The following is a 13,589-nucleotide window of genomic DNA, read 5'->3' as shown; positions in this document are numbered from 1 at the left end:
TGGATGTATGTTGGAACATTTGCTAAAATGCTTGAATATGATGGCAATATGGATTGCTGTCAGAGTGTTCAAAACAACGTTCGATTTGACAACTCTGAGTCCACAGAAACATATGGATATTGTTAGTATGACAGTGTGTCCAAACCTGATGCAAGAAACGTAATCAACAAAGTTTCTACTTTGCGAACATAAGACGAGACTAGCCACAGTCAGTGTTTGAGACCGTACTATGTTGCGGTCTCACTGACTGTCCATGAGGGTTATTAGTTTTCTTTAATTATTTTATTTATTATTCAATTTGTTTCTTTTTTATTTTTTATTTTTATGAATTAAATCATTTTTTCAATTTAGTTTACATTTTATTAGTTTTAATTTAATTAATTGATATTTTACGGCTGTTTAAGTTTCTATTTTTATTCTTTGTTTTTTTTTATATCCATTTCATTTCCAATTAGTTTTTTCAATTTAGTTTACATTTTATTAGTATTCATTTTGATATTTTAAGGCTGATTATGTTTCTATTATTTATTTATATTTTTTGTATTTTATTTCTAATACTTTTTTTTTTTTCAATTTAGTTTAGATTTTATTAGTATCCATTTTGATATTTTAGGGCTGCTTAAGTCTCCATTTTTATTCATTATATTTTTTATTTCCAATTAGTTTTAATTTTGATATTTTAGGGATGCTGAAGTTTCTATTTTTTTCTGTTTTATTTTCAATTTATTCTTTCAATTTAGTTTAGATTTTACTAGTTTTAATTTCAATAATTTAGGGTCGCTTAAGTTTCTATTTATTTAATTATTTTGTTTGTTTTTAATTTTGATATTTAGTTTAGGTTTCATTAGTTTTAACTTTGATATTTTAGGGCTGCTTAAGTTTCTATTATTTTTTTTATTATTTCCATTTTATCTCTAATTCATTTTTTCAATTTAATTTTATTAGATTTTATTAGTATTCATTTTAATATTTTAGGGCTGCTTAAGTTTCTATTATTTTTTTATTATTTCCATTTTATTTCTAATTATTTTTTTCAATTTAATTTTATTAGATTTTATTAGTATTCATTTTAATATTTTAAGGGTAATTAAGTTTCTATTATTATTATTTTCTATTTTATTTCCAATTCGTTTTTTCAGTTTAGTTTTGGTTTTATTATTTTTAATGTTGATATTTTAGAGCTCCTTAGCTTTTTTTTTTTTTTTTTTAGTTATTTGATTTCTATTTGATTTCTTTTTTTTTTTTTTTTTCAATTCAGTTTAGATTTTATTTTATTTATTATGTATTGTTTTATTTTTTATTTTATTTTTTTTAGTTTAGGGCTGCTTAGAAATATATATTTTTTAAAATAAAAATAGAAACTTATTTTATTTCCAATTTGCTTTTTTAATTATTTTAATTTTATTTAATTTTTTTTTTTTATTTCCATTTTATTTCTAATTCATTTTTTCAATTTAGTTTAGATTTTATTAGTTTTAATTTTAAAATTTTAGGGCTGTATAAGTTTATACTTTTATTAATTATAGTTTTTTATTTCCAATTTGTTTTTTTGTTTTCAGTTTAGTTTAGATTTTATTAATTTTAATGATGATATTTTAGGACTGCTTAAGTTGTGTTTAACAGTGATATATTTCTCAACCCATCTAGGTCTATTGTTGTTTTTTTGTTTAATTTTAAAGGTTTCGAGTATAATATACCATGTATCGAAAATAATTTGTGAATTATTTTATTTGAGTTAGTTTTGGTGTCATGAAAATAGTTTTCCCAGTTATGATTTGGTTTTCTTTTGACTTTTTTGCACACTTTTAATGTATATGTTCCTTAAGTAGTAGCTAATCAGATAATAACATGATTTCTGGGTCACAAAGTTGAGTTTTTCCTTTGATACGACAAAAAATAATTGGTCTCTAGAGCCCAAACCACAAAGTGTAGTAGCTATAAACTGCTAAAACATCTGGATTCAGTCAGAGTTACTCAGAAAGTGTTGATGTGCCTTAAAGGGATAGTTCACACAAAATAAAAATTACCCCATGATCCTCAAGCCATCCTAAGTATATATGACTTTCTTTTTTCAGACAAATACAATCGGAATTATATTAATAATATCCTGACTCTTCAAAGCTTTATAATGTCAGTGAATAGGTATAGGATGTAGGCATACTCACCATATTTATGCATTTACTTTGCTTGTTGTGTTCACGAGTTAAGACAAAAACTTCTTGTTTGCATGTTAGACGTTGCTTTTATCATATCATGCCTGGGTAGGACACGGTTTGATGGGCACATTCTAGTTTGTTTGCGCCGCTAGCAGTGTGAATGAGCTTCTCACTAATTACTGAATTGTGTGTTTGTGCTAATGAGACTGTTGTATGTTTGTTTGTGAGTAGTGTAACTATCCAAGCATCTCTAGAGCGAGTACTGCAGTGTGTGAATGTGATGTGTGTGTAATGCTGGGGTGGAGGTGTCAGATCGCCACTGAGAGGAAATCTGTTTTCTGCATCCACTACAAGCTCTAATTAAATCAGCTCAGTGTGTGGCAGGGTCTCGCCCATCAGGTGCCGTGTGTGTGTGTGTGTGTGTGTGTGTGTGTGTGTGTGTGTGTGTGTGTGTGTGTGTGTGTGTGTGTGTGTGTGTGTGTGTGTGTGTGTGTGTGTGTGTGTGTGTGTGTGTGTGTAAGTGGTGGGCATGTTGACTTAGAATTTACAAATTTACATACAGAAGCCTGTTTAAGGCCTTGTAATTATTGATTTCTTGCCATTTTAACCATGTTGTTTAGCTTTTTTTTCCTTCATACTTATAAATATTACATAATATTGAAAACATTAATTATGACAAACCTCAAAATATGTTTGCAAATGAGCAGGTCAAAAGAAGTCAAAAGGTTAACCAATTATCGGTGACGATATTAAGCATTTTCATGGCTATCGGTATTGGCCTTTTTCAAAACCGATTTGCCAATAAAGTAATTTAAAAGCATTTAAAGTGTGTTTGTCAGAGCCCTTGTTGTTCTTAATTTTGACTTTTCATTTTTACAGTAGAAATATACAGTCAAGCCCGAAATTACTCATACCCCTGGCAAATTCTGACTTCGTTACTTTTATTCAACCAGCAAGTTTTTTTTTTTTTCATTAGAAATGACACAGACGTCTCCCAGAAGATAATAAGACTGTACAAGAGGCGTCATTGTGGAAAAAATTATTACTCATCTTTTATTTACATTTGAACAAAAAGTAGCATGTCCAAAATTATTCATACCATTCTCAGTAATCAATAGACAAGCCTTTATTGGCTATTACAGCAATCAAACGCTTCCTATGATTGCTTACCAGCTTTTTGCATGTCTCCACTGGTATTTTTGCCCATTCATCTTTAACGATGAGCTCCAACTCTTTCAGGTTGGAGGGTCTCCTTGCCATCACCCTGATCTTTAGCTCCCTCCACAGATTCTCAATTGGATTTAAGTCAGGACTCTGGCTGAGCCACTGCAAAACGTTAATGTTTTTGTCTGCTAACCATTTCTTCACCAATTTTGCTATGTGTTTTGGGTCATTGTCGTGCTGAAATGTCCACTGGTGCCCAAGGCCAAGTTTCTCTGCAGACTGTCTGATGTTGTTGTTGAGAATTTTGATGTATTGCTCCTTTTTCATGGTGCCGTTTACTGGGATTAGGTTCCCTGGTCCACCAGCTGTAAAACACCCCCAAAACATTAGGTTCCCACCGCCATGTTTGACAGTGGGGATGGTGTTCTTAGGGTTGAAGGCTTCTCCTTTTTTACGCCAAATGAAGGCTACATCATTGTGGCCCAACAATTCAATTTTTGTTTCATCTGACCATAAAACAGAAGACCAGAAGTCGTCGTCTTTGTCCAAATGAGCATTTGCAAAGGCCAAGCGGGCTTTTGTGTGCCTTATCTGGAGAAGTGGTGTCCTCCTTGTTCTGTATCCGTGGAACCCAGTGGTGTGCAGTGTCTGTTGGACTGTCTGCTTTGAGATGTTGCCACCAGCAGAGCCCAGATTCATCAGGAAGGCCTTGGTGGTAATCCTTGGATTCTTTTTTACCTCTCTCACTATCCTCCTGGCCAGCACAGGTGTCACTTTTGGCTTCCGACCACGTCCTCTGAGATTTTTCACAGTGCGGAACGTCTTGTATTTTTTAATAATACTTTGCGCTGTAGCCACTGAAACTTCAAAACATTTAGATATGGTCTTATAGCATTTTCCTGACTTGTGAGCAGCCACAATGCGCAGCCGCAGGTCCTCAGCTCCTTTGTCTTAGCCATGACTGTCCACAAACCAACAGCAGAGAGCTTCTGTTTTTCACCTGTTGAGTTGTTGAGTTGATTAAAACAGCTGTTCCCAATGAACAGGGTGATTAGGATGCTTTAGAACAGCTTGGACTATTTGGAATGCTATAGAACTTTGGATTTTCCCATAGACTCAGACAGTTTGCAATAGGTATGAATAACTTTGGACATGCCACTTTTTGTTCAAATGTAAATAAAAGCTGAGAAATATTTTTTTTCCCACAATGATGCCTCTTCTACATTGTCTTATTAACTTTTTGGAGAAACGTGTCATGTCCGGTCAAAAAAAAACTTGCTGGTTGAATAAAAGTAACTTTAAGTCAGATTTTGCCAGGGGTATGAATAATTTCGGGCTTGACTGTGTATAGATAGATAGATAGATGGATAGATAGATGGATAGACAGAAATGAACACTTAATTTATAAAGGATTGCTTAAATTTATCAAAAATGATTGTAACATTTTATAATGTTACAACAATTTCTATTTCATATAAATTCTATTCCTCTGAACTTTCTATTTATCAAAGAAACCTGAAAAAAATTTCTACTCAGCTGTTTTCAACATAATAATAATGTTTTTGAGTAGTAAATCGGAATATAAGAATGACCATGTGACTGGAGTAATGATGTAATGATGCTAAAAATTCAGCTTTGAAATCACAGGAATAAATTACATTTTAAAATGTATTCAAATAGAAAACAGTTATTTTAAATGGTAAAAAATATTTCAAAATGTTACTGTTTTTGCTGTACTTTGGATCAAATAAATGCAGGCTTGGTGAGCAGAAGAGTCAAAAACTTTTGACTGGTCGTGTTTTTTTTTTTTTTTTTCCAAATGTAAGTGATATTTGCTCTGAAGGAGGAATGTAGCAGCTGGTAGTTTCCACATTTAAATATATCTGTGACTGTCATGTAGCCAGTCTTCTCACTTATCTCTCTCTTTTTCTCTCTCTCTCACTGTGTGCGTGTGTGTTAATGTGTCATTCTTACTACAGTGAAGGATAATGTGGCGGAGAAGTTGCTCTCCTACAACAGAGCAAACCGTGCGGTTGCAATTCTATGTAACCATCAGCGGGCGCCGCCAAAGACCTTCGAACAATCCATGGCTAACCTGCAGTCAAAGGTACTAGATATACGAGAGTAAAAAGTGAACAAAATCATTCAAGTATCATACAAAAGGAACATTTAAATATAATGCAGTTTTATTACATTAGTTTTTTTCACTCTTCCCTTTTTTTAAAGATTGACAGCAGGAAGGAGCAGCTGGACTTGGCTAAGAAAGAACTAAAGCAGGCCAAGAAAGAAGCCAAAGGGAGCTCAGACAACAAGCTGATCATGTCAGTATCTCATTCCAGGCCTCTAAAAGGGGCCGTTTGTTTGCTTTCCAGCTATTAGGATCCTTTTATAGATGAATGCGATGTATAACAGTATTTTATGTGTCTTCAGTGTGGTGGAGAAGAAGAAGAAAGCTGTGCAGAGGTGTGAGGAACAGCTGCTGAAGATGGAGGTTCAAGCTACAGACAGAGAAGAGAACAAACAGATCGCCCTGGGCACCTCCAAACTTAACTACTTGGATCCACGCATCACCGTGGCCTGGTGATGATGTCTTAATCATACACAAACATGCTACACAGGAAGTCACACTGATATTACATATTAGAACATTTGAAGTGTTTCTTTACTTTATTTTTTGCTTCTAGGTGTAAGAACTTGGAGGTGCCGCTGGATAAAATTTACAACAAAACCCTAAGGGATAAGTTTGCCTGGGCTGTGGACATGACTGAACATGACTTTGTGTTCTGAGCGTGGTTTGTTCATCCTCTAATTTACCTCAGTACTTTTCATCAAAACTGTTAACTAACAGCCACGTTTTAATAATGTTGCATTTTACATTGTTTAGTTGTTCAGTTTGTATATTAATCAAATTCACATGTTCTAAGTTATCTTGAGAAAGTTCAATAAATGTTTTTTTGTAACGAAATCTTAAATCTTTTTTTTTTTTTTTTTTTGTATATTACTACAAAAGTTTTTTGGGAGACAAAACTCTATTTTAATTGTAATTCACTCCAAAGTTATATATTTATAGTTTCTAATGCTTATTAAGGCTGTATTTATTTGATCAAAAAGACAATGTTGTGAAATATTATTACAATTTCTAATATTTCTTTCCTATTTTAATATACTTTAAAATATAATATATCTTTGTGACACAGTGTTGAATTTTCAGCAGCAACTACTCCAGTCTTCATTATCCTTAAGAAATCATTGTAATATGCTTATTTATTATCAGTGTTAAAATTATATATATTTTTTGGGAACCTGTGATGCTTTTTCATTGAATAAAAAGTTAAAAAGAACAGCATTTATAAAAAAAAAAAAAAAAAAAAAGACTTTTTATTCATTTAACACATCCTTGCTGAATAAATTTCTTTAAAAAAAAAAGAAAGAAAAAAATTACTGACCCCAAATTTTTGAATAGTAGTGTATGTTGTAACACAAAAATTCTATTTAAAAAAAAAAAACATTCTTTTTCTAATAATCAAAGAATCCTAAAAAAAAAAAAAAAAAGTATCACAGGTCCAAAAAAATATTAAATATACAATATTGATTATAAATTGGAACATTAAAATGATTTCTGAAGAATTGTGTGACACTGAAGACTGGAGTAATGAAGCTGAAAATTCAGCTTTGCTTCACAGAAATAAATGACATTTCAAAATATATTAAAATGGAAAACTGTTGTTTTAAATTGCAATAATATTTCACAAAATTGAATTTTTAATGCATTTTTGATTAAAGGGGCTATATGTAACCTTTTCCCCAAAATAAACGTAACAATAGCCTTTTTATTTGACCATTTATGACTCAAACATCTCCTGATGAGCATACTGACACCTTGTCAGCTCACAGTGGGTGCACCTATAAGCCTGTATCCCATAGACATATATATATGTCTACGCTGTATTCTATTTTTCCTATTTTCTGTCGGGTCGGATTTTTCGCGCGCTGTCTGCGGATGTGACGTCAAGCGCGTTCATGTTAAACGTTTCAGATCACTCTTCCACCATCGCTAGTCATATATATTGCAAACAAACTTAGTTTCTCAAACAATATATGTATTTGACTGTTCTTACCTCTGTAAACATAATGTTGACTTTTTTGCAGCGGTTGTGAAGTGTGTACGTACGAGCGCGCGCTGCGAGAGCGAGCAGAAAGGAAGAGCAGTTCCGTTTTTTGGCCACAGGTGTCAGTCGCGAGTTTAAATTTCAGAAAGTTACATATAGCCCCTTTAAATAAATGCAGCCTTGATTACTATGCTTGATTAGCGTAAAAAAAAAAACATTAAAAATGTATTTGTTTTGTGACATTATCATCACAAATGTATAGTAATTCTCATTACCAATGTGAAAAAATAATACAGTAATGAAAATGATCTGGTCCTGATACAATTTTATTAGATTCTGTATGACACATACTTTCATGATTTACAGATATTTTATTATGAATTTAATGTAAATTATTATTTGGCTAAAATATTGTTATTTTGGTGTAAAATGCTTATAGTTTGGACATGATTTTTCAGACTGACCTGTTTAAGTCCCGTATAATCTACTAAAATACAGTATATATCACTTTTTCCCTGATTCAAAAATAGATTTTTCCTGGGGTGAAAAACATTATCAAGGGATTTAGTCAAATTTTAGCTTAAGGCATTGAAGTTCTGCATCATACGGTAGACCTTTGATAGTGGTGTGGCTTTAGATTGCATATAAAGGTGTTAATCATCATCCTACCCAGTTTACACATTGATCAGTTATAAACAAAGTGATTTACATTTCCAAGAATTCACCCTGCGTATTCAACCTTAAGAGGCTTTGCCTGTCAGCATATGCTCCTTTAATATATTTAACAGGTTTAAACAGATGAGGACACCGGTTTTAAGAAACAACTTTAATTCAACAACAAATTCACTTTAACAGGAATGGTGTTAGGTTGGCACTTGGGCTAGTGCTATTACAGTAATGCAGGGTTCGGTTCTACAGTTGGATGTCGTGTTTAAAAATTCCTGCAATCCGTTACAGAAAAAGGAAAAAAGTGTCGCGTACAGTCACAGTAATAGGACTGACTTGAATTCCTTCTAAATATTAAAAAAGCATCACATCAAACCAAAATATGTTAGTCACCATAGAGAAAATTTTGCTGCTCCTGAAGAGTGTTGGTAGTTTCTGCTACTCAGCATTCTGTGAAAGATAACAGTGCATTTTAATACAATATACCACAAATGCATTTCAAATTCCATTTAAGGTTGAACATTTACATCTGGTTTCAACTAAAATACTTCGATAATCGATATTACCTCTACTAGGAGGCCTCTCCCTCTTTGACCTTGTTCTCCCCTTCAACCTCTTCCACTCCCGCCTGAGTCATCAGGTCTGCTATATTCTTCTCTAGATCATCGATGCGGGTGCTCATTTCATCAAGTGAAGCTTATTAAGGAAGATGCAAGCAAGTACAGGTAATACCAGCATTTAAATCCACATATCAAAGCATTGAGTGCATGGCTATAGCAATATATGCTTGGTAGATTTTAACAGTTAACAGAATTTGTGTATTCCAAAAATGCATTGTAGATAGTTCTGTGGTAAATTTTGGTTCTGTGAAAATGTGGAGCTTTCTGAAGAGATTTGTTTTATGAGTTTTTGAAATGCCCTTGCCCATGAAGGATGAAGGTTCAGACCTTGGAATAGAGGGTTTGCACTTATGTTATGATTTGGTTATGATTTAACTGGATGCACAGCCATATTGGTGACACACAGATGTAAACAACAGCATGGATTGCATGGTTAATGTACCACTGAATATGTTGTTCTGCTAATTTATACTGTCTAAATCATGACAAAAATTGTGTGGAAGCTGCTAAATCATATAGAGAAGGACTTAGTAAGCAGAAAAGGATAATTATAAGAACAAACTCGAATGCTGTCAAGATTCTTGCCCTGGAAATCCTGGTTCAGTATTTTGTGTGTGGCCAACCACAAACGCATTTTCTTCCTCAGACAGTTTTTGGCACTCTTCTCCTTGATTTGTTATAACTTTTGGCAGAAATGTTTTTCCCAGTCAGATCGATTGTACCTCCAGGGTTTCTGCAGGTTTTATGAAGGTAAATTTAAGACTTTAGACCAAATACGAAAATTTAATGACCACATTAAGTTGAAATAGCAGCACTTCAAAGTTCGAAAATACCAATACAGCATCTTGATTTAAGACTCTTTGGACATTTGCACTAGAAAATGAGACAAAATACTGAGAAGGATATTAATTTTTAGCACTGTATGCAACATTTAATGCCATGACTATGGATTTAATACTTTCTGTTCTGATTTCAGACCTTTTTATTTCATTTGTGGAAGTACCAGTCGACACTTTTTAAGACCTGCAGAAACCTTGGTCCCCCAAATAGGTCATTACGCTCTCATTTAAGAGGACTGTATGCAAAATATAACATTCTCTTAAATGAAAAAATATATATAATAAAGTATCCGGTAAATGATAACTGGTCTCATTCATAGATTTCTAAACAGATGCTGTGATATAGAGAGTTTGCACTTAGGTCACGGATTGGTCAGTTACTTAGATCCGCAGCCATGTTGGAGATACTCGGATGTAAACAACAGCATGTTAATGTACTACTGAATATGTTGTTCTGCTTATTTATGCTGTCTAAACCACAGAAAAAAATGTGTGGAAGTTGCTAAAGCATATAGAGAAGGACTTGGTAAACAGGAAAGAGCGCAATCCTTTGACAAACTAAAGTTAATAGGTGGTAAAGATACACACAAGCAGTATTAATTAAGATAGCAGTCTAAAATTTCACCTACCTGGCCGGAAATGATAAGAACAAACACGAATGTTGTCAAGATTCTTGCCCTGGAAATCCTATTTCTGTTTTTTGCACTCTTCTCCTTGATTTCTTATAACTTTGGCAGTCTATAGTACTCCAAATGTTTTTCACAGTCCAACTAATTAGTACAGCCCAAAACATTACAATAATTGAACAATTTCAGTAGCAATAATCAGCAAAATATGCAAGTTTTGTGTGGTTTAGTGGCGGTCTTTACATTAAGTGCCGCCATTAAGAGCGTCGTGAAAACTCTTACGATCCTCTCTTACGCTTATACCACCAAGTTTTCTGCCGGTTTTGTGAAGGTAAATTTAAGACTTTAAGAATAAGACCAAATAAGAATAAATATGATGACCACATTGATTCAGAATAGCAGCACTTCAAAGTTTGAAAATACAACTTAAAAGCATCTTGATTTAAGACTCATCGGACGTTTGCACTGGAAAACTAGACACATATTGAGTAAGATCTTAAATTTTAGCAGTGCATGCAACATTTAATGCCATGACTATGGATTTAATACTTTCTGCTCTGATTTTTAGACCTTTTTATTTCATTTGTGGGAGTGTGAATCAATACTTAAGACCTGCAGAAACCCTGGTTCCCTGAATAGGGCATTTCCTCTCATTAGTTTAAGATGGACTGAATGCAAAATATAACATTCTCTTAAATTAAAAAGTATCCGGTAAATGATAACTGGCCTCATTTATAGATTTCTAAACAGATGGTGATATAGAGGGTTTGCACTTACGTCACGGATTGGTCAATTACTTAGATGTGCGGCCATGTTGAAGATACTTGGATGTAAACAACAGCATGGATTGCATTGTTGTTGTACTACTGAATAAGTTGTTCTGCTAATTTATACTGTCTAAACTACAGAAAAAAATGTGCTGAAGTTGCTAAATCATAAAGAGAAGGGCTTGGTAAACAGGAAAGAGCACAATATGTTGACAAACTGAAGTTAATAGGTGGTAAAGATTAGAATTAGAACAAACACAAATGTTGTCAAGATTCTTGCCCTGGAAATCCAGGTTCAGTTTGGCCAACCCCTCAGACAGTTTTTTGCACTCTTCTTGATTTGTTATAACTTTTGGAAGTTTATAGTACTGTTTTTCCCAGTCTGACTGATAAGTACAGCCCTAATGTGACAATTTACCATTTTCAGCAGCGATAAAAGTTTTCTTCGGTTTAGTGGTGTTGTTTACATTAAGTGCCGCCAAACGGCGCGTCGTGAAAACACTTGATAAGGTTAGTTAAAATACTCTCTCACCTCTGTACCACCAAATTTTCTGCAGGTTATGTAAAGGTAAATTTAAGACTTTTAGACCAAATAAGAATAAAATAAATTTAATGACCACATTGAATTGATTGAATATTAATTTTTAGCAGTGCATGCAACGTTTAACGCCATGAATATGGATTTCATACTTTCTGCTCTGATTTCAGACCTTTTTATTTCATTTGTGGAAGTGCGAATAAATACTTTTTTAAACCTGCAGAAAGCCTGGTTCCCTGAATAGGGCATTTCCCTCTCATTCGTTCAGATGGACTATATACAAAATATAACGTTCTCTTAAATTAAAAACGACAAAAGTAACGACTAAATGACAACTGACCTCATTTAAAGACTTCTAAACAGATGCTGTAGTATTTAAATTTGAGGCATTATCTCTGGGACTACTATCGCCTCATTGAAAAATTATACAGATGGACTTGAAACAAGAAAGGATATTTCTCCCGATGATCTGGTCTGACATTGTCTGGAACTTATCCTGCATCTGCTGCAGCAATGTCTGCACCTGTTAAGAGAGAAACATCCACTTAATCTAATATGTAAAAAAAAACGCATAAAGATATGCAAATACATTGAGTCAAAATATATAACAAATATATCCGCTTGTTAAGTCACGACAATTATATCCTCAGCCAAATCTACTTTAAAACAATAAACCAATCAAATGCCGCATCAAAATAATCCAAGTAGAGCAGATAAACAGGGCCTAGCATTAGCCTAGCTTAGCAAACCACAACAATATGTCGTTTATCATCAAACTTACCACTGCTGTGAGATCCTGCACCGATTTTGGGTCTGTCTCTGCCATATTTGTTAAATAAACAATCTGTACAACTGCAAAAAGATCTTTATTCTTCTATATATCGCGTATCTTCCCAGCTCTCTGCCTCAAATGATCAGCTGTTGGATAAATCACGGAGTTGTGAGAAATATCGCGAGATTTTAGAAAGCTCTCAATGAGAGTTTCCCACAGCTGCAGGCATGCAAATCAACCTCTGGCGTGATCAGACGCGCAGTAGCAGGACAGTGCACACCCAAATGATGCAGTCATTATATGTATTACCTCCCATTGACAGGTTACAGCAGGTTATGTCAACATTTATTACAAAATGTAGGTGTTTTTGTCTCGAATTACAAAAATAGTTTCGGTTAGTTCAGGTATTAGCAGAGATTACCAACGTCTTTGCTATGATATAACCTACATATTTTGGCCTTTTAGGCAAATTTAAGTAAACTGGCGTAAGGTAAAATAATTTATCAATTGAACAATACATTTTAACAAGTTGTTGTGGGTAAGCTGTTTATTTGTTTAATCTATACATGGTATAGCCTACAAGACAAGGACATGGTTTTGTTGTTTCCACGTAACCGTTCCAAAATTTTAACCTCAAAATGAAAACAATGAGAGTAGTAGTGTTACTCAAACAAATTTTGGTTTGATAAGATCTCGTGGTGTTCCCTGTTTATATGTTCTTTCCTCTTCCTCTGTAACATTAGACTGATGAAAGCTGCGCGGTCAAGCCCACATCTCCAAACTGCATCAGCCTGATTTAGACTAGATGATGGCTAGATGAGACAGCATATGCTCATGAGTGTGTGTGCTGCTGCTATTATAGTTGTCAAACAAGTCTTCGGCCGAAACCAGGTATGCTTAAACTTCCTTTAAAAAGGTTTTTTTTCTTCCCTTCTTTGCAACTTCTTTGTTCTATCAAGCTGTTTCGTATTAAAGCGAAACCTGCGCTGCGAAACTCTACTGAATATGCATATAGTTTTGAGTTTAGCGTTTACAGCGCCGTGGTGTTCTTGTACATTGCGTTTAACTACTGATCGCAGAGTGCTTACAAGCGATACTGCAATAATATTCACTTTGATTTATCAGGTCGATAAAACATACACAGTTGCACACCCGGATTCATGTATCCCCGCATGGTTTGTTCATATCCTTAATGCTTATCGATGTCCTGTTCTGTTCATGAACGAATCGTTCTTTTGAATCGGATCTTTTTCAGTGTAGTGTTTGAACCGGTTCACAAAACGAGTCCGAACGATGTCGTTCACGAGTAAAACTAAAACATTAGTCGTTCTC

General features: G+C 33.9%; 3 protein-coding genes across 5 annotated transcripts in view; 2 read left to right on the top strand and 1 right to left on the bottom strand.

The window, feature by feature from the left end:
* LOC141345742 (DNA topoisomerase I, mitochondrial) overlaps positions 1-6,228 on the top strand; it is a 48,272-nt gene extending 42,044 nt beyond the window's left edge. Inside the window, exons 16-19 of the mRNA XM_073850636.1 lie at positions 5,300-5,427; positions 5,547-5,641; positions 5,751-5,900; positions 6,005-6,228. Coding sequence (XP_073706737.1) covers positions 5,300-5,427; positions 5,547-5,641; positions 5,751-5,900; positions 6,005-6,107 — 476 coding nt within the window. The 3' untranslated portion in view covers positions 6,108-6,228. The remainder of the gene's footprint in view (positions 1-5,299; positions 5,428-5,546; positions 5,642-5,750; positions 5,901-6,004) is intronic.
* A 2,012-nt stretch (positions 6,229-8,240) lies between these two features.
* Positions 8,241-12,413, bottom strand: hsbp1b (heat shock factor binding protein 1b). Its single transcript, XM_073850548.1, has 4 exons — positions 12,267-12,413; positions 11,942-12,008; positions 8,662-8,785; positions 8,241-8,545 (listed from the first exon to the last, which is right to left on the bottom strand). Exons 1-3 carry the CDS (start codon positions 12,309-12,311, stop codon positions 8,667-8,669), a joined length of 231 nt encoding a protein of 76 aa, XP_073706649.1. The 5' UTR covers positions 12,312-12,413; the 3' UTR covers positions 8,241-8,545; positions 8,662-8,666.
* A 604-nt stretch (positions 12,414-13,017) lies between these two features.
* Positions 13,018-13,589, top strand: part of LOC141345615 (solute carrier family 66 member 2) — an 84,914-nt gene continuing 84,342 nt past the window's right edge. For all 3 annotated transcript variants that reach the window (XM_073850499.1, XM_073850498.1, XM_073850497.1), the window contains exon 1: positions 13,018-13,148. The gene's annotated coding sequence lies outside the window, so the exon portion shown is untranslated. The remainder of the gene's footprint in view (positions 13,149-13,589) is intronic.

The sequence above is a fragment of the Garra rufa genome, chromosome 11, assembly GCF_049309525.1.
Source record: "Garra rufa chromosome 11, GarRuf1.0, whole genome shotgun sequence".
NCBI classification, from domain to species: domain Eukaryota; kingdom Metazoa; phylum Chordata; class Actinopteri; order Cypriniformes; family Cyprinidae; genus Garra; species Garra rufa.
The sequence above is the reverse complement of the archived record's forward strand: the minus strand, read 5'-3'. Positions and strand labels throughout refer to the sequence as shown.

What these genes read in the sequence shown, in the direction of transcription:
- hsbp1b (XM_073850548.1), bottom strand. Translation starts at nt 12,311, where the DNA reads ATGGCAGAGACAGACCCAAAATCGGTGCAGGATCTCACAGCAGTG. An exon ending in TGCAGGATCTCACAGCAGTG is followed by an intron (nt 12,009 to 12,266) that starts GTAAGTTTGATG and finishes CTCTCTTAACAG; the next exon opens with GTGCAGACATTGCTGCAGCA. An exon ending in AGACCAGATCATCGGGAGAA is followed by an intron (nt 8,786 to 11,941) that starts ATATCCTTTCTT and finishes AATAAGCTTCAC; the next exon opens with TTGATGAAATGAGCACCCGC.